The following is a 21,458-nucleotide window of genomic DNA, read 5'->3' as shown; positions in this document are numbered from 1 at the left end:
GGCCGCTGAGCCTGCGCGTCCGGAGCCTGTTGCTCCGCAATGGGGGAGGCCACAACAGTGAGAGGCCCGCGTACCACAAAAAAAAAAAAAAAAAAAAAAAGAATTCAACATTTTCATTAAGATAGAAAATAGATATTCTTACAGACTGGACTTCAGAGCCTTTTAATTTCTGCAATCAATGTACTAAACACATCCTTTGCATTTTATTGTTCTTCTAGGGTTACTGATTTCTATAGGAAGCAGAGGGATGCATTATTGGCAGCTGCAGACAAGTGGCTAAGTGGTGAGTGGAACTTACATCCTGTCCTGGGATGAACAGTAGCCCTTATATGAGTGAGTGATACACACCACAGAGTATTGTTAATAACCCTGGGGAAGGAAACAGGGTCCAGGAGTATTCTTGTCAAGAAAATGTTACCTTATAAATAATCTCAGAAGTAAGAGCACAAGCCCTGGCACAATTCTACGCATTCCTACTATACTTGACTGCTACAAAGAATCTGTGGTTTAAAGAAAAATGGCCAATTAGTCTAACACCAGCAATAATCTACTTAAAGCTAAATAATATCTGTACTCAAAAGGTTTTCAAAATTTTGCTCCAAATAGAAGAGGAATTGTGACATAACATATTCCTTTTCTAACTAGACTCTATAAAGACAAAACAGTACAATAGTACAAACTAAGTACAGTCTAAGGTGGATTTCTCATTACAGATGATTTGCCTTTTAATCATGAACCTCATTAATCAGTAGTATTTCTATTGCTAATTTGATTTCAAAATGCTTTAGATTTTTTTTTACTATTTGTTTTTTTTAATTTTTAAATTACTCTTTTTTTTTGTTAGTTTCTGCTTTATAACAAAGTGAATCAGTTATACATATACATACATTCCCATAACTCCTCCCTCTTGTGTCTCCCTCCCTCTCATCCTCCCTATCCCACCCCTCCAGGCGGTCACAAAGCACCGAGCTGATCTCCCTGTGCTATGCGGCTGCTTCCCACTAGCTATCTACCTTACGTTTGGTAGTGTATATATGTCCATGCCTCTCTCTCGCTTTGTCACAGCTTACCCTTCTATTAAGGAAGAAAGTAAAATGAATTACCCGGCTTTAATTACACCACTAAAAATGCCTTTTGTAGGAATAATAGTAAATACAAAGTATTCACTTCTTATTTCCCTCATATCTTGTTCCCTATGTCGTCCTGGTAAAAACACAATTACTACCTTTTTGATAAGAGTACTATACTACCATTTCCTATAGTGAAGTTGAAAAAAAGGTTTTAATCAACATCAAGGTTTTTTTTTTAAAGGTAAAAATCAAAATAACTCTTGTTCCTTCTTGGTTTCTCTATCCTTATGTTCAATGAAATATAAAGCCTACAAATACACCAGGAATTCCTGAATTTTAAGTACTTCTTAACTACATTGCAATAAAAACTTCAATTCATTGGACTTCTGAACGATTATGTAAACGACAGGATTTATTGAAACACTAGAAGGCTCTAGAAAGGGTGGAGGAATCCTCTTCTAAAATTGAAAGAGCCGCGTTTGGCTTAGGGACAGATCTAAGAAAGGGAGGTGGGCATGGCACTGGATTTCCTGCACTGCCCTGAGACCCACTAAAATCAGAAATATACACGAGTCCCCTCTCTCCCTTTCAAACCCTCCTCTCACTTTTTAAAATGAAACTCAGAACACCAATTTTCATGACTCCTAAAACTATATTTTTAAAAAATGCTATCACCAAAGGAACTTTTTTGGAAATACTAGTTAACTGCAATTTGTCATTTCAGCGATATAGCTGACATCATCAAAAATGGTCTCGGGAAACATTTCTTCTCTTCTTTTGTTTGTAGGTTTGGCAGAATGGCATGTTCCTACTGCTGGAATGTTTTTATGGATTAAAATTAAGGGCCTTCATGATGTAAGAAAACTGATTGAAGAGAAAGCCTTTAAGAAAGAGGTAAAACAGGAAGAAAACCTATATTTTTTCTTTAAAGTAATATCTTAATAAAAATGGCAAGAGATGTTTATCACTGCCCGCCAACCCAAGGCATAATGTTTGCCTATCAGATACATGAACTCCTTACTAAGAACAGAATAGATTTTGGGTTACGGAATTAGTCTCCTGGTCTAAACCAGGGGAAATACAGTCATTCAGCTCAGCTACTGATTAGCTTAGTGGCTAAGAGCACAGTCTCTGGAGCCACGTCCTTGGGTGTGAATCCCAGCTCCAGCCCTGCCCCGATATGTGGCACTGGATGAGCTGCCCTTCCTGAGTTTCATCTGGAAAATGCAGATAATAAGAATCCCTCCCTCTTAGGGTTGGTATGATGAAAGCAGTCAATATGGATAAAGCACTTAGACTAATACCTGGCACATGGTAAATGCTTGATAAATATAAGCCATTAGTATTTACAATAGAAGGATTTTTTTTCCTGATTATGAAAGTAAAGCATACTCATGATAGCATTATACTTCAGTAAAGCATAATGAAAAAATTTTAAATAGCCCATAATTTTACCACCCAGATTTTATGACCACTTGTGATACATTTTCTTGAAGAGGTTGTATACATCTAGTATTTTCGCTATGAAATTATTTTTTTATTAAAGCATAGTTGATTTACAATATTACATTAGTTTCAGGTATATAACATAGTGATTCAGTATTTTTAAAGATTAGACTCCGGACTTCCGGGAAGATGGCAGAAGAGTAAGACGCGGAGATCACCTTCCTCTCCACAGATACACCAGAAATACATCTACGCGTGGAGCAACTCCTACAAAACACCTACTGAACGCTGGCAGAAGACCTCAGACCTCCCAAAAGGCAAGGAACCCCCCACGTACCTGGTTAGGGCAAAAGAAAAAACTAAACAGAGACAAAAGGATAGGGACGGGTCCTGCACCAGCGGGAGAGAGCTGTGAAGGAGGAAAAGTGTCCACACACTAGGAAGCCCCTTCGCGGGTGGAGACTTCGGGAGGCGGAGTGGGGGAGCTTGGGAGCCGCGGAGGAGAGCACAGCAACAGGGGTGCGGAGGGCAAAGCGGACAGATTCCAGCGCAGAGGATCGGGCCGACCGGCACTCACCAGCCGAGAGGCTTGTCTGCTCGCCCGCCGGGGCGGGCGGGACTGGGAGCTGAGGCTCCGGCTTTTGTCGGAGCGCCGGGAGAGGACTGAGGTTGGCGGCGTGAACACAGCCTGCAGGGCGTTGGTGCGCCCCGGCTGGCCGGGAGAGAGTCCGGGGAGGGGTCTGGACCTGCCGAAGAGGCAAGAGACTTTTACGTCCCTCTTTGTTTCCTGGTGCACGAGGAGAAGGGATTAAGAACGCTGCTTGAGAGAGCTCCAGGGACGGGCGCGAGCCGCGGCTAAGAGTACAGAGCCCAGAGACGGACATGGGACGCTAAGGCCGCTGCTGCCGCCGCCAGGAGGCCTGTGTGCGAACACGGGTCACTGGCCACACGCCCTTCCGGGGAGCCTGTGCAGCCCGCCACTGCCAGGGTCCCGGGATCCAGGGACGGCTCCCCGGGAGAGCGCACGGCGCGCCTCAGGCTGCAGCGTCACGCCGGCCTCTGCCGCTGCAGGCCCGCCCCGCACTCCGTGACCCTCCCTACCCCCCGGCCTGGGTGAGCCAGAGCCTCCGAATCAGCGGCTCCTTTAACCTCGTCCTGTCTGAGCAAATAACAGACGCCCTCCGGCGACCTACACGCACAGGCGGGGCCAAATCCAAAGCTGAGCCCCTGGGAACTGTCAGAACAAAGAAGAGAAAGGGAAATCTCTCCCAGCAGCCTCAGAAGCAGCGGATTAAAGCTCCACAATCAACTTGATATACCCTGCATCTGTGGAATACCTGAATAGACAACGAATCATCCCAAATTAAGGAGCCCTGTGGATGAAAGGCTCTTGGTGCTGCAGCCAGGACTCAGTGCTGTGCCTCTGAGGTGGGAGAGCCAACTTCAGGACACTGGTCCACAAGAGGCCTCCCAGCTGCACATAATATCAAACAGCAAAAATCTCCGAGAGATCTCCATCTCAACGCCAGCACCCAGCTTCACTCAACGACCAGCAAGCTACAGTGCTGGACATCCTATGCCAAACAACTAGCAAGACAGGAACACAACCCCACCCATTAGCAGAGAGGCTGCCCAAAATCATAGTAAGTCTACAGACACCCCAAAACACACCACCAGACGTGGACCTGCCCACCAGAAAGACAAGATCCAGCCTCATCCACCAGAACACAGGCACTAGTACCCTCCACCAGGAAGCCTACACAACCCACTGAACCAACCTTAGCCACTGGGGACAGACACCAAAAACAACAGGAACTACGAACCTTCAGCCTGCAAAAAAGGAGACCCCAAACACAGTAAGATAAGCAAAATGAAAAGACAGAAAAACACACAGCAGATGAAGGAGCAAGATAAAAACCCACCAGACCTAACAAATGAAGAGGAAATAGGCAGTCTACCTGAAAAAGAATTCAGAATAATGATAGTAAGGTTGATCCGAAATCTTGGAGATAGAATGGACAATAGAATGGACAAATTGCAAGAATCAGTTAACAAGGACCTAGAAGAACTAAAGATGAAGCAAGCAACGATGAACAACACAATAAATGAAATTAAAAGTACTCTAGATGGGATCAATAGCAGAATAACTGAGGCAGAAGAACGGATAAGTGACCTGGAAGATAAAATAGTGGAAATAACCAATGCAGAGCAGAATAAAGAAAAAAGAATGAAAAGAACTGAGGACAGTCTCAGAGACCTCTGGGACAACACTAAACGCACCAACATTCGAATTATAGGGGTTCCAGAAGAAGAAGAGAAAAAGAAAGGGACTGAGAAAATATTTGAAGAGATTATAGTTGAAAACTTCCCTAATATGGGAAAAGAAATCGTTAATCAAGTCCAGGAAGCACAGAGAGTCCCATACAGGATAAATCCAAGGAGAAATACGCCAAGACACATATTAATCAAATTGTCAAAAATTAAATACAAAGAAAACATATTAAAAGCAGCAAGGGAAAAACAACAAATAACACACAAGGGAATCCCCATAAGGTTAACAGCTGATCTTTCAGCAGAAACTCTGCAAGCCAGAAGGGAGTGGCAGGACATATTGAAAGTGTTGAAGGAGAAAAACCTGCAACCAAGATTACTCTACCCAGCAAGGATCTCATTCAGATTTGATGGAGAAATTAAAACCTTTACAGACAAGCAAAAGCTGAGAGAGTTCAGCACCACCAAACCAGCTCTACAACAACTGCTAAAGGAACTTCTCTAGGCAAGAAACACAAAAGAAGGAAAGGACCTACAATAACGAACCCAAAACAATTAAGAAAATGGGAATAGGAACACACATATCAATAATTACCTTAAATGTAAATGGACTAAATGCTCCCACCAAAAGACACAGATTGGCTGAATGGATACAAAAACAAGACCCATATATTTGCTGTCTACAAGAGACCCACTTCAGACCTAGAGACACATACAGACTGAAAGTAAGGGGAGGGAAAAAGGTATTTCATGCAAATGGAAACCAAAAGAAAGCTGGAGTAGCAATTCTCATATCAGACAAAATAGACTTTAAAACAAAGACTATTAGAAGAGACAAAGAAGGACACTACATAATGATCAAGGGATCGATCCAAGAGGAAGATATAACAATTGTAAATATTTATGCACCCAACATAGGTGCACCTCAATACATAAGGCAAATACTGACAACCATAAAAGGGGAAATCGACAGTAACACATTCATAGTAGGGGACTTTAACACCCCACTTTCACCAATGGACAGATCATCCAAAATGAAAATAAATAAGGAAACACAAGCTTTAAATGATACATTAAACGAGATGGAGTTAATTGATATTTATAGGACATTCCATCCAAAAACAACAGAATACACATTTTTCTCAAGTGCTCATGGAACATTCTCCAGGATAGATCATATCTTGGGTCACAAATCAAGCCTTGGTAAATTTAAGAAAATTGAAATTGTATCAAGTATCTTTTCTGACCACAACGCCATGAGACTAGATATCAATTACAGGAAAAGATCTGTAAAAAATACAAACACATGGAGGCTAAACAATACACTACTTAATAATGAAGTGATCACTGAAGAAATCAAAGAGGAAATCAAAAAATACCTAGAAACAAATGACAATGGAGAAACAACGACCCAAAACCTGTGGGATGCAGCAAAAGCAGTTCTAAGGGGGAAGTTTATAGCAATACAAGCCCACCTTAAGAAGCAGGAAACATCTCGAATAAACAACCTAACCTTGCACCTCAAGCAATTAGAGAAAGAAGAACAAAAAAACCCCAAAGCTAGCAGAAGGAAAGAAATCATAAAAATCAGATCAGAAATAAATGAAAAAGAAATGAAGGAAACAATAGCAAAGATCAATAAAACTAAAAGCTGGTTCTTTGAGAAGATAAACAAAATAGATAAACCACTAGCCAGACTCATTAAGAAAAAAAGGGAGAAGACTCAAATCAATAGAATTAGAAATGAAAAAGGAGAGGTAACAACTGACACTGCAGAAATAAAAGAGATCATGAGAGATTACTACAAGCAACTCTATGCCAATAAAATGGACAATCTGGAAGAAATGGACAAATTCTTAGAAATGCACAACCTGCCAAGACTGAATCAGGAAGAAATAGAAAATATGAACAGACCAATCACAAGCACTGAAATTGAAACTGTGATTAAAAATCTTCCAACAAAGAAAAGCCCAGGACCAGATGGCTTCACAGGCGAATTCTATCAAACATTTAGAGAAGAGCTAACACCTATCCTTCTCAAACTCTTCCAAAATATAGCAGAGGGAGGAACACTCCCAAACTCCTTCTACGAGGCCACCATCACCTTGATACCAAAACCAGACAAGGATGTCACAAAGAAAGAAAACTACAGGCCAATATCACTGATGAACATAGATGCAAAAATCCTCAACAAAATACTAGCAAACAGAATCCAACAGCACATTAAAAGGATCATACACCATGATCAAGTGGGGTTTATTCCAGGAATGCAAGGATTCTTCAATATACGCAAATCTATCAATGTGATAAACCATATTAACAAACTGAAGGAGAAAAACCATATGATCATCTCAATAGATGCAGAGAAAGCTTTTGACAAAATTCAACACCCATTTATGATAAAAACCCTGCAGAAAGTAGGCATAGAGGGAACTTTCCTCAACATAATAAAGGCCATATATGACAAGCCCACAGCAAACATCATCCTCAATGGTGAAAAACTGAAAGCATTTCCACTAAGATCAGGAACAAGACAAGGTTGCCCACTCTCACCACTCTTATTCAACATAGTTTTGGAAGTTTTAGCCACAGCAATCAGAGAAGAAAAGGAAATAAAAGGAATCCAAATCGGAAAAGAAGAAGTAAAGCTGTCACTGTTTGCAGATGACATGATCCTATACATAGAGAACCCTAAAGATGCTACCAGAAAACTACTAGAGCTAATCAATGAATTTGGTAAAGTGGCAGGATACAAAATTAATGCACAGAAATCTCTGGCATTCCTATATACTAATGACGAAAAATCTGAAAGTGAAATCAAGAAAACACTCCCATTTACCATTGCAACAAAAAGAATAAAATATCTAGGAATAAACCTACCTAAGGAGACAAAAGATCTGTATGCAGAAAATTATAAGACACTGATGAAAGAAATTAAAGATGATACAAATAGATGGAGACATATACCATGTTCTTGGATTGGAAGAATCAACATTGTGAAAATGACTCTACTACCGAAAGCAATCTATAGATTCAATGCAATCCCTATCAAACTACCACTGGCATTTTTCACAGAACTAGAACAAAAAATTTTGCAATTTGTATGGAAACACAAAAGACCCCGAATAGCCAAAGCAATCTTGAGAACGAAAGAAGGAACTGGAGGAACCAGGCTCCCAGACTTCAGACTATACTACAAAGCTACAGTTATCAAAACGGTATGGTACTGGCACAAAAACAGAAAGATAGATCAATGGAACAGGATAGAAAGCCCAGAGATAAACCCACGCACATATGGTCAACTTATCTTTGACAAAGGAGGCAGAAATGTACCGTGGAGAAAGGACAGCCTATTCAATAAGTGGTGCTGGGAAAACTGGACAGCTACATGTAAAAGTATGAAGTTAGATCACTCCCTAACACCATACACAAAAATAAGCTCAAAATGGATTAAAGACCTAAATGTAAGGCCAGAAACTATCAAACTCTTAGAGGAAAACATAGGCAGAACACTCTATGACATAAATCACAGCAAGATTCTTTCTGACCCACCTCCTAGAGTAATGGAAATAAAAACAAGAGTAAACAAATGGGACCTAATGAAACTTAAAAGCTTTTGCGCAGCAAAGGAAACCATAAAGAAGACCAAAAGACAACCCTCAGAATGGGAGAAAATATTTGCAAATGAAGCAACTGACAAAGGATTGATCTCCAAAATTTATAAGCAGCTCATGCAGCTTAATAACAAAAAAACAAACAACCCAATCCAAAAATGGGCAGAAGACCTAAATAGACATTTCTCCAAAGAAGATATACAGAGTGCCAACAAACACATGAAAGAATGCTCAACATCACTAATCATGAGAGAAATGCAAATCAAAACTACAATGAGATATCATCTCACACCAGTCAGAATGGCCATCATCAAAAAATCTAGAAACAATAAATGCTGGAGAGGGTGTGGAGAAAAGGGAACCCTCTTACACTGTTGGTGGGAATGTAAATTGATACAGCCACTGTGGAGAACAGTATGGAGGTTCCTTAAAAAGCTACAAATAGAACTACCATATGACCCAGCAATCCCACTACTGGGCATATACCCTGAGAAAACCATAATTCAAAAAGAGTCATGTACCAAAATGTTCATTGCAGCTCTATTTACAATAGCCCAGAGATGGAAACAACCTAAGTGTCCATCATCGGATGAATGGATAAAGAAGATGTGGCACATATATACAATGGAATATTACTCAGCCATAAAAAGAGACGAAATTGAGCTATTTGTAATGAGGTGGATAGACCTAGAGTCTGTCATACAGAGTGAAGTAAGTCAGAAAGAGAGAGACAAATACCGTATGCTAACACATATATATGGAATTTAAAAAAAAAAAAAAATGTCATGAAAAACCTAGGGGTGAAACAGGAATAAAGACACAGACTTACTAGAGAATGGACTTGAGGCTATGGGGAGGGGGAAGTGTAAATGGTGACAAAGCGATAAAGAGGCATGGACATATATACACTACCAAACGTAAGGTAGATAGCTAGTGGGAAGCAGCCGCATAGCACAGGGAGATCAGCTAGGTGCTTTGTGACCGCCTGGAGGGGTGGGATAGGGAGGGTGGGAGGGAGGGAGACGCAAGCGGGAAGAGATATGGGAATATATGTATATATATAACTGATTCATTTTGTTGTGAAGCTGAAACTAACATACCATTGTAAAGCAATTATACTCCAATAAAGATGTTAAAAAAAAAAAAAAAAAAAAAAAGATTAGACTCCATTTAAAGTTATTATAAAATATTGGCTGTATTCCCTGTGCTGTATAATAAATCCTGTATCTTCTTTATTTTATACATAATAGTTTGTACCTCTTAATCCTCTACCCTTATTTTGTCCTTCCTCCCTTCCCTCTTCCCACTGGTAACAACCAGTTTGTTCTGTATTATCTGTGAGCCTGTTTCTTTTTGTTGTATTTATTCATTTTATTTTTTTAGATTTTGCATATATGTGATAACATGTTATTTCTCTTTTTCTGACTTATTTCACGAGGCATAATACCCCTCAAGTCCATTCATGTCACAAATGGCAGGACTTCATTCTTTTTTATGGCTGAGTAGTATTCCATTGTGTGTGTGTGTGTGTGTGCGCGCACGCGCGCGCGTGTGTGTGTGTGTGTGTGTGTGTGTGTGTATACACACATACCACATCTTCTTTATCCATTCATCTGTTGATGGACACTTCGGTTGTTTCTATATCTTGGCTATTATAAATAATGCTGAAATGCATATTGGGGTGCATGTATCTGTTCAAATTAGTGTTTTCTTTTTTCCGGATATATACCAGGAGTGGATTGCTGCATCATATGGTAGCTCTAGTTTTAGATTTTTAGGAACCTCAATATTGTTTTCAATAGTGGCTGCACCAATTTGCACTCCCACCAACAGCGGAGGAGGGTTCCCTATTCTCCACATCCTCGCCAACACTTGCTATTTGTGTTCTTTTTGTTAATATCCATACTTACAGGTAAGAGGTGATATCTCTTTGTTTTGATTTGCATTTCCCTGTTGATTAGTGATGTTTAGCATCTTTTCATGTACCTGTTGTTCATCTGCATTTCTTCTCTGGAAAAACATCTATTCAGGTCTTCTACCCATTTTTTAGTCTGGGTTTTTCTTAAATAATGCTCTGCAATTATGTTACATGATTAAAATTACACAGAAAAGTTTATATCCTGTTTTTTTCACTTAAAATTAATCCGCAAGGATTTCTTCTAGGTTTTTTTTCTCCTTTTGTACTTAAATCATGTCTACTTAGATTTCATTCAGAGGCACTAATTAAGCTGAGACGTCTAAATATGCTTCTGTGTCGCTTTCCAATTTACAAAATCAATCAACCGTTTGCCATTAATTAATTCCTTTATCATGTTAGTCACTCTTCTGTAAACACCAAGTTCTGTTTCTAGTACCACTTCTGTCTTGAGGCAGTGAGTACAAAGAACAGATCCTGTTGTTGTTGGCAAACTCCTGTGCTAGAGCATAAGAGACAGTCTAGAGGTCAGAACTGGGAACTGGCTGCCTGGACCCAAGAGCCAATCCACTCCCTGGGAAAGTCACTCATTCCCTGTAATCATCATACTTGACCTCAGGACTCATGCTTTATTAATTGTTTTAATGCTAATAACAGCACATAGAAAGTGCTTAATAAATACTTAAATGACTTAACTCATATAAGTGCATTTTAGTGCAATAAATCAATTTTATTACTTTTTTATTTTTGCTTTCTTATCAATGCCATTATTCTCCAGAACATTTGATGTGTGTATCCCTGAACTAGGAGCTAAGGATACAGACTTCATATTTATTGTCATTTTTTTTCAGTCCCTTTCTTTTACTCCATATACCCTGTTGCACATACCTTTCTTTACCTTTTCTAAGTAATCTCTAACACTGCTGCCTTAGCCCAAATTTTGGTTATCTTGCAAGGAGATTATTACCATCCCCTCCTTCTCTACAGAAACTTGCTTCTGGCACATCCCTAAGCTGTTCCACAATATTGGTAGAAATTATGGTTTTCATTTCATTGTTAATCAGGACAAAAAAAACCAACTCATCTTCTGCCTTGAAATTTTCTCCCCAGAATGCCCCCAAATCATTTCATTCCCAGCTCACCTAACTTCAACAACCAGGGGCCAGATTTACACCATGAAAAAAAAAGCAGTTTCTTACAGTTCTGAATGTCATGATTTTACTAGACAACAATCTCAAAGACTTAACACAACCCAGCTTAGTTCTGACTCATGCACAGTTTTCAAAGACGTGGTCTATAACCTCTTCTGCTCCTGCCGTGAGTCAGAGACCCAAGTTCCATTTTAGTTTCATTGATCTTTTCTATTGTTTTCTTAGTCTCTATTTATTTCTGCTCTGAGCTTTATGATTTCTTTCCTTCTACTAACTATGGGTTTGGTTTGTTCTTCTTTCTCTATTTGCTTTAGGTGTAAGGTTAGGTTATTTATTTGAGATTTTTTGTTTCCCAAGGTATGACTGTATTACTATAAACTTCCCTCTTAGAACTACTTTTGCTGCATCCCACAGGTTTTGGATCATCATGTTTTCATTTTCATTTCTCTCTAGGTATTTTTTGATTTTCTCTTTAATTTCTTCCATGATTCACTGGTTGTTTAGTAGCATATTGTTTAGCCTCCACATGTTTGTATTTTTTGCAGTTTTTTTCAATATCCACAAATCAATCTGTGTGACACACCACGTTAACAAATTGAAGAATAAAAACCATATGATCATCTCAATAGAGACAAAAAAGCTTTTGATAAAATTCAACATTTATGATAAAAACTCTCCAGATAGCGGGTACAGAGGGAATACACCTTAACATAATAATGGCTATATATGAAAAACCCACAGCTAACATCATACTCAACAGTGAAAATCTGAAAGTATTTCCTCTAAGATTGGGAGCAAGACAAGGATGCCCACACTCACCACTTTTATTCAACAAAGTTTTGGAAGACCTAGACACAGCAATCACAGAAGAAAAAGAAATAGAAGGAATCGAAAGTGGAAAAGAAGAAGTAAAACTGTCACTGTTTGCAGATGATGCTATACATAGAAACTCCTAAAGATACTACCAGAAAACTACTAGAGCTCATCAATGAATTCAGTAAAGTTGAATGATACAAAATAAATACACAGAAATTTGTTGCATTTCTATATACTAACAACAAAAGATCAGAAAGAGAAATTAAGGAAAAAATCCCATTTACCATCACATCTAAAAGAATAAAATACCTAGGAATAAACCTACCTAAAAAGGCAAAAGACCTGTAATCGGAAACCTATAAAATGCCGATGAAAGAAATTGAAGACAACACAAACTGATGGAAAGATACACCATGTTCTTGGATTAGAAGAATCAATTTTGTCAAAATGACTTTACTATCCAAGGCCAATTACAGGTTCAGTGCAATCCCTATCAAATTACCAAGGTCATTTTTCACAGAACTAGAACAAATAATTTTAAAATCTGTATGGAAACACAAAAGTCCCCTAACAGCCAAAGTAGTCTTGAGAAAGAAGAACGGAGCTGGAGGAGTCACATTCCCTGACTTCAGACTACACTACAAAGCTGCAGTAATCCAAACAGTATTGTAGTGGCACAAAAACAGAAATATAGATCAATGGAACAGTATAGAGAGCCCAGAAATAAACCCACACACCTATGGTCAATTAATCTATGACAAAGGAGCAAGAATATACCATGGAGAAAAGACAGTCTCTACAATAAAGGATGCTAGGAAAACAGTACAGCTACATGTCAAAGAATGAAATTAGAACATTCTCAAAGATCATATACAACAATAAACTCAAAATGGTTTACAGACCTAAATATAAGACTGGATATTATAAAACTCCTACAGTAAAACAGTCAGAACACTCTTTGACATAAATCATAGCAATATCATTTTTGCTCTGTCTCCTAGAGTAATGGAAATAAAAACAAAAATAAAGAAATGGGACCTAGTTAAACTTAAAAGCTTTTGCACAGCAAATGAAACCATAAAGAAAACAAAAAGGCAACCTACGGAATGGGAACAAATATTTGCAAATGATGTGACAGACAAAGGATTAATTTCCAAAGTATAGAAACAGCTCATACAGCGCAATATAAAGAAAAAAAAAACACAAATAACCCAATCCAAAATTGGGCAGAAGACCTAAAAAGACATTTCTCCAAAGAAGACATACAGATGGTCAACAGGCGCATGAAAGGATTTTCAATATCACTAATTATTAGAGAAAATCAAATCAAAACTACGACGAGGGCTTCCCTGGTGGCGCAGTGGTTGAGAGTCCGCCTGCCGATGCAGGGGACACAGGTTCGTGCCCCGGTTAGGGAAGGTCCCACATGCCGCGGAGCGGCTGGGCCCGAGAGCCATGGCTGCTGAGCCTGCGCGACCGGAGCCTGTTCTCCGCAATGGGAGAGGCCACAGCAGTGAGAGGCCCGCGTACCCCAAAAAAAAAAAAAAAAAAAAAAAAAAAAAAAACTACGACGAGGTATCACCTCATAGCAGACAGAATGCCCATCATCAAAAAGTCTACAAATAATAAATGCTGGAGAGGGTGTGGAGAAAAGGGAACCCTCGTACACTATTGGTGGGAATTTTAATTGGTGCAACCAGTATGGAGGTTCATTAAGAAACTAAAAATAGAGTTACCATATGATCCAGGGATCCCACTCCTGGGAATATATATATGGAGAAAGGTATAATTCAAAAAGATACATGCACCCCAATGTTTCATTGCAGCACTATTTACAATAGCCAAGACATGGAAGCAAACTAAATGTTCATCAAAAAATGAATAGATAAAGAAGATGTGGTACATATATCCAATGGAATATTATTCAGCCATAAACAAAGAATGAAATAATACCATTTGCAGCAACATGGATAGACCTAGAGATTACCACACAAAGTGAAGTCAGACAGAAAAAAACCAAATATCATATGATATCACTATATGTGGAATCTAAAAAAATTATACAAATGAACTTATTGACAAATGGAAATAGACCCACAGACATAGAAAACAAACTTATGGTTACCAAAGGGGAAAGGGGAGAAGGGATATATTAGGAGTTTGGGATTAACATGTATACACTACTATGTATAACATAGATAACCAACAAGGTCCTACTGTATAGCACAGGGAACTATATTCAGTATTTTATAATAACCTATAAGGGAAAAGAATATGAAAAAGAAAAGATAGATAGATTGATATATATATACATATACACATATGTATAACTGAATCACTATTCTGTATACCCGAAACTAACACAACATAGTAAATCAGCTATAGTTTAACTTAAAAAAATGAAATAAAATAAATTTTTTAATGATATTTCATTGTTTGGATTTATATTACTTTTCTAGTTATGTTAAACATTTATTCATGTTTATTACCATTTCTATTTATTGAATAAGCTGTCCTTGTCCATTTTAAAGTTTTTCCTCTGTGTCTGTGCATTTTTTATAATATATGGAGAAGAAGTAGAATTGCTGTATTTATTGTAAACACTGATTTCTATGCTTTTAGTTTTATTGTACGACATGCAGTAATTTTATATAAATTGATTTTTCTCTTGTTATTTCTTTCATTGCTTTTTAAGTTTAAAAGTCATCCTCCACTCTGAGATTAGATTCACCTATATTTCCTTTTAATTTTCTTTAATGGTACATCACCTGTTTTCCATAAACTCTCTTAGATATTCATGCTTCCTGGATATCATTTCTACCTTGATAGTTCAGCTCCTTGCCCCTACTTCAGAGCATCCTTCTCTTTAGCTTCTCCAGAGCAGATGGACATGGTGAGTACAATATTCTCTTTAGAGTAAAAGTAGATATCCATTTATTTTTTGTGTTCATTCTGTGAGTTACAACATTATTTGATATCTTCTTGGGTTTCTGAAAAATGGGTATTGGTTGGAAAGTCACAAACTACCATTCAGAGAAGTTGCCAGGCTTCTATAGACAAATGATGCGACCAAATTGGAGTTGAATTTTATTGCTTTCATGAATACATGACAGACCTGTTCAACAGTGTTGGCAAATTATCAACACGTTAAAAAGAAAAACTCTTTCATTTCTTCATAGAATTAACATGAGCCATAGTACAAATTCATGAAGCCATCCATCTCTATCTCTGGTGGAAGGGTCAAATAGAATAATATGAATGATTGGAGTTAAGTAATTGCTTAATCACAAAGTTCAGCTTTAACCAGGATTACAGGAAACCAAGAAGCAAGTTCCTAAGAACTGTATGTCGGGAACCCACAGAAGAGCCATAAACTGAAGAGTCCAGGAAGTGTAAGAAGAGTGTATACTTATCCTTGGAGATGGGCTGTCTCCGGCTGTGTTCTTGATTGACTTGCTTTCTCATGTCACTAAATATGCTTTTCATAAGTTATATATGCATAGAGCTGGACAACTGAAACTATACAGAAGGCATGTGCAGGTGAGAGAGTATATGAAAAAAATAATTCGTGTTCTGGGAGAAGATGATGATCTTGAGGGAATAAGGATTTGAAAAATTTCCTGGGCCTCTGATGTGCTTCCGTCTACGTATATTAGTGGACATGACGGCCTCTGACCCAGATAAAACTGAGGTTAATCCTGACTTTTCACTGTCTGATCTCAACCTAAGATGGATACTCTTTGTTTAAATTTCTCAAGTTATGACAGACTTTTCCTAAACGGCATCCTAACTTTATTAATTCTTCTCTCTGTTCGCTTTTAGGCCTTCCAGGGATTAGCCCAACTTATAAAGGAATCTTTATGAAGAAATCGAACTCTTCATAGCACTCACGGTTTTCAGATAAATTATTTCTATGTTTTAGCAGGAAGAAATGATTGTTGGTGTCAGACTTACAGATTGGGTTTCACCAAACATGTCATATCTGTAGTAATTTAACTAGACAACTTTTAAAGTGCCCTTGAATGCATCAGATTGCCAAATTATATTTATAATCCACATATACATATTGATAAATTTTCAATCCACAAAAAAATATTTTTATCCTGGATTTTATTATAAAGATTTTTGTAGTTGCTTTATCGTTTCCCATAAGTTTTCTTTGAAAATAACATTTTTACAGTAAATTATTTGTAAGCAAACAATCATGTTCAAAATGGTATATAATGTGAACTTCTCCTATTTTGAAGAAAATGTAATGAGAGCTTTTTGCAAAAATTGTTAGAATTTGACCGTTATACATAATTTTTAGTAAGAGTATCACAGACATTATGTTATGGCACAGAAATCTATTTAAAATAAAATTCTGAATCTAAACATACCTAAACGTCTGCCTATTAATTCTAAGTAAGGAGGAGAGATTAAGGACAGTGAAAAAGGTACTATGTTGTATTTTTATGAAACTACACAACTTTCAAAAGCACGTTCTTATCAGTTATGTAATTTCAATCTACTAGACTCCTTTGAGGTACTTAGGATATACTTTTAATGATTTTCTTGCTCACCTTTAAGATCTTTATTTTTCCTATCTGATTATTAAATATATGCTCACTTAATTTTTTTCAAACAACCCAGTAAGTATAAGGAATAAAGTAAAAGCCACTGGGTGTCTCACCCCCAACATTCATATCCATTCTTTTAGATGTTTCCTATGCATGTACATGTAATATGTACAAGAATGGGATCTCATTAGGACAGTATCATAAACACCCTGTATACATTTTCCATTGCTGTATAACAATTTACCAGCATTCCAAGCCCCATCCTTGTAAGGTCATCAGGTCCTTTAAGGAACTAGGAAGTTTATGTCACTGTCATTCTCACCATCCTTGTGTATGTAAACATTTCCATCACAGTTAGTATTTTCCCAGCATATGAATGAGCTGCAGCGTTTGGTCCTGGTGGGAATCAATATGGCTCTTTCAAGTTGACCTAAAATGAACAGTTGTCAGGAAGCACAGAGAGTTCCAGGCTGTATAAATCCAGGGAGGAACACGCCAAGACACACAGTAATCAAACTGACAAAAATTAAGGACAAAGAAAAAATATTAAAAGCAACAAGAGAAAAGCAACAAATAACATGCAAGGGAATTCCCATAAGGGTACCAGCTGGTTTCTCAACAGAAACTTTGCAGGCCAGAAAAGAGTGGCATGATATCTTTAATGTGATGAAAGGTAAGAACCTACAACCCAGAATACTCTAGCCAGCAGAGTCTCTTATGCAGATTCAATGGAGAAATCAGAAGTTTACAGACAAGCAAAAGCTAAGAGAATTCAGCACCACCAGACCAGCTTTGCAACAAATGCTAAAGGAACTTCTCTAGGCAGAAACGAAAAGGCCACAACTAGAAACAAGAAAATGATGAATGGAAAAGCTCACTGGTAAAGGCGAACATACAGCAAACATAGGAAATCATCCACAAACACGTATGATAGCAAAACCACCAATCATGAGAAGAAAAGAGCACAAATGCAGGATATTGGAATGCATTTGAAATTAAAAGACCAGCAACTTAAAACAACCTTGTTTATATACAGACTGCTATATCAAAACCTATGGTAACCTCAAACCAAAAATCTACAATAGATACACACACAAAAACGAAAAAGGAATCCAACCACAGCACTAAACTTAGTCATCGAATCAGAGGAGATGAGAAAAAGAGGAAGGGAAGAAAAATGACCTACAAAAACAAACCTCAAACAATTAATAAAATGGCAATAAGAACATACATATCCATAATTACCTTAAGCATAAACAGAATAAATTCTCCAACCAAAAGTCACTGACTGACTGAATGGAAATGAAAACAAGACCCTTATATACACTGTGTACAAGAGACCCACTTCGGATATAGGGACACACACAGACTGAAAGTGAGACGTTGAAAAAAGGTATTTCATGCAAATGGAAATCAAAAGAAAGCTGCAGTAGCAATTCTCATATCAGACAAAAGAGACTTTAAAATAAAGACTATTACAAGAGATAAAGAAGGACACTACATAATGATCAAGGGATCAATCCAAGAAGAAAATATAACAATTGTAAATATATATGCACCCAACATAGGTGCACCTCAATATATAAGGCAAATAGGAACAGCCATAAAAAGAAAACAGCTGTCATTTGGCATGGTTTCCTTCTGAATTAAATTTAAATATTGACTTGTCCACTTTAGGAAACTGCCCCACCCCCCCGCCGCCCATGTAAGAAAGTCGTTAATGCTTCCCTATTGATCAATGAAACTAAAAGCTGGTTCTTCGAAAAGATAAACAAAATTGACAAACTGTTAGCCAGACTCATCAAGAAAAAAAAGGGAGAGGACTCAAATCAATAAACTTAGAAATAAAAAAGGAGAAGTTACAACTGACACCAGAGAAATACAAAGGACCATAAGAGACTACTACAAGCAACTATACACCAATAAAACGGACAAAGAAATGGACAAATTCTTAGGAAGGTACCAAGCCTGTACCAGGAGGAAATAGAAAATATGAACAGACCAATTACCAGTACTGAAACTGAATCAGAAACTTTAAAGTCCAGGACCAGACGGCCTCACAGGTGAATTCTACCAAACATTTAGAGGAGGGTTAACACCCATTCTCTGAAACTATTCCAGAAAAAAATGCAGGGGAAGGAACACTTACGAACTCATTCTATGGGGCCACCATCACCCTGACACCAAAACCAGATAAAGATATCATTAAAAAAAAAAAGAAGAAATTTACACGCCAATATCACTTAAGAACATAGATGCAAAATTCCTCAACAAAATACTATCAAATCAACTCCAACAATATATTAAAATGATCATACACCATGATCAAGGGGATTTATCCCAGGGATGCTAGGATTTTTCAATATTCGGAAATCAGTCAATGTGATACGTCACATTAACAAACTGAAGAATAAAAACCATATGATCAGCTCAATAGATGCAGAAAAAGCTTTTCATAAAATTCAACATCGATTTATGATAAAAACTCTTCAGAAAGTGGGCATAAAGGGACCATATCTCAACATAATAAAGCCATATATGACAAACTCACAGCTAACATCATTCTCAACAGTGAAAAGCTGAAAGCATTTCCACTAAGCTCAGAAACAAGACAAGAATGCCCACTCTCACCACTTTCATTCAACATAGTTTTGGAAGTCCTAGCCACACCAACCAGACAGGAAAAAGAAACTAAAGGAATCCAAATTGGAAAAGAAGATGTAAAACTCTCACTGTTTGCAGATGACATGAAGTATACATAGAAAATCCTAAAGACACCACCAGAAAGCTACTAGAGTTCATTAATGAATTCCATAAATTTGCAGGGTACAAAATTACTTTACAGAAATCTGTTGCATTTCTATACATGAACAAGGAAATATCAGAAGAGAAATTAAAGAAACAATTCCATTAACTACAGCACCAAAAAGAATAAACTACCTAAGAATAAACCTACCTAAGGAGGCAAAGACCTGTGCTCTGAAAACTATAAGATGCTGATAAAAGATATAGAAGACAACACAACAGATGGAAAGATATACTGTGTTTTGGACTGGAAGAATCTATATTGTTAAGATGACCATACTATGCAAGACAATCTACAGATTCAACACAATACCTATCGAATTACCAATGGCATTTTTCACAGAACTAGAACAAATAATTTTAAAATTTGTATGGAAACACAAAAGACCCCTAAGAGGCAAAGCAATCTTGAGAAATAAGAACAGAGGCAGAGGAATCACGCTACCTGACTTCAGGTTTTACTACAAAGCTACAGTCAAAACAGTATGGTATTGGCACAAAAACAGAAATATAGATCAATGGAACAGGATAGAAAGCCCAGAAATAAACACACAAACTTACGGTCAATTAATCTACGACAAACAAAGCAAGAATATACAATGGAGAAAAGACGGTCTCTTCGGTAAGTGGTGCTTGGAAAACTGGACAGCTACATATAAAAGAATGAAATCAGAACACTCTCTAAACCATAAACAAAAATAAACTGAAAATGGTATACAGACCTAAATGTAATACTGGATACTATTAAACACCTAGAGGAAAACATAGGCAGAACGTTCTTTGACAGAAACGGCAGCAATATCGTTTTGGATCCTCTCCTAGAGTAATGGAAATAAAAACAAAAATAGACAGGTGGGACCTAATTAAACTTAAAAGATTTTGCAGAGCAAAGGAAACCATGAACAAAACAAAAAGACAACCTACAGAATGGGAGAAAATATTTGCAGAAGATGCTACTGACAAGGGATTAATTTCCAAAATATACAAAGAGCTCATACAGCTTAATATCAACAAAACAAACAAGCCAATCAAAAAATGGACAGAAGACCTAAATAGATACTGCTCCAAAGAAGACCTACAGATGGCCAACAGGCACATGAAAAGATGCTCGACATCGCTAATGATTACAGAGGTGCAAATCAAAACTACAATGAGGTACCATGTCACACCAATAAGAAAGGCCATCATTAAAAAGTCTACAAATAATAAATTTTGGAGAGGGTGTGGAGAAAAATCAACCCTCCTACACTTTGGTGGGAATGTAAACTGGTGCAGCCACTAAGGAGAGCAGTATGGAGGTTACTTTAAACACTAAAATGGAGTTAATATATGGTCATGCAACCCCACTCCTGGGTATATATCTGGAGAAAACTCTAATTCAAATAGACACATGAACCCCAATGTTCATACCAACACTATTTACAATAGTCAAGACATGGAAGCAACCTAGCTATCCCATGACAGATGACTGGATAAAGAAGATGTGGTACCTATTACTCAGTCATAAAAAAAAGAATGAAATAACACCATTTGCAGCAACATGGGGAGACCTAGAGATTATCATATTAAGTGAAGTAAGTCAGACAGAGAAAGACAAATATCATATGATATCACTTAAATGCGGTATCTTAAAAAAGAAAAAAAGATACAAATGAACTTATTTACAAAACAGAAACAGACTCACAGACATAGAACACACACTTATGGCTACCAAAGGGGATCTCGAGGGGTGGCGGCAGAGGGAGGGGGAGGATACATTAGGAGTTTGGGATTAAAATGTACACACTACTATATCTAAAATAGATAAACAA

General features: G+C 37.7%; 2 protein-coding genes across 11 annotated transcripts in view; one reads left to right on the top strand and one right to left on the bottom strand.

Annotated features, from left to right (window-relative positions):
- Window positions 1-16,661, top strand: part of LOC117312543 (kynurenine/alpha-aminoadipate aminotransferase, mitochondrial) — a 33,737-nt gene extending 17,076 nt beyond the window's left edge. For 2 of the 4 annotated variants that reach the window (XM_073805742.1, XM_033857545.2), the window contains 4 exons: window positions 219-283; window positions 1,858-1,964; window positions 15,075-15,176; window positions 16,106-16,661. In XM_073805742.1, the coding sequence (XP_073661843.1) occupies window positions 219-283; window positions 1,858-1,964; window positions 15,075-15,176; window positions 16,106-16,147 (316 nt within the window). In that variant the 3' untranslated portion in view covers window positions 16,148-16,661. Of the gene's footprint in view, window positions 1-218; window positions 284-1,857; window positions 1,965-2,681; window positions 2,930-10,203; window positions 15,042-15,074; window positions 15,177-16,105 lie in introns of those variants that run through there. The other 2 variants (XM_073805740.1, XM_073805741.1) reach the window with 2 other exon arrangements.
- Window positions 1-21,458, bottom strand: part of LOC109549527 (uncharacterized) — a 129,090-nt gene that overhangs the window by 48,476 nt on the left and 59,156 nt on the right. The window lies entirely within an intron of this gene.

The sequence above is a fragment of the Tursiops truncatus genome, chromosome 6 (genome assembly GCF_011762595.2).
Source record: "Tursiops truncatus isolate mTurTru1 chromosome 6, mTurTru1.mat.Y, whole genome shotgun sequence".
In the NCBI taxonomy this organism is placed as follows: Eukaryota; Metazoa; Chordata; class Mammalia; order Artiodactyla; family Delphinidae; genus Tursiops; species Tursiops truncatus.
This window is presented reverse-complemented; position numbering and strand designations above follow the sequence as displayed.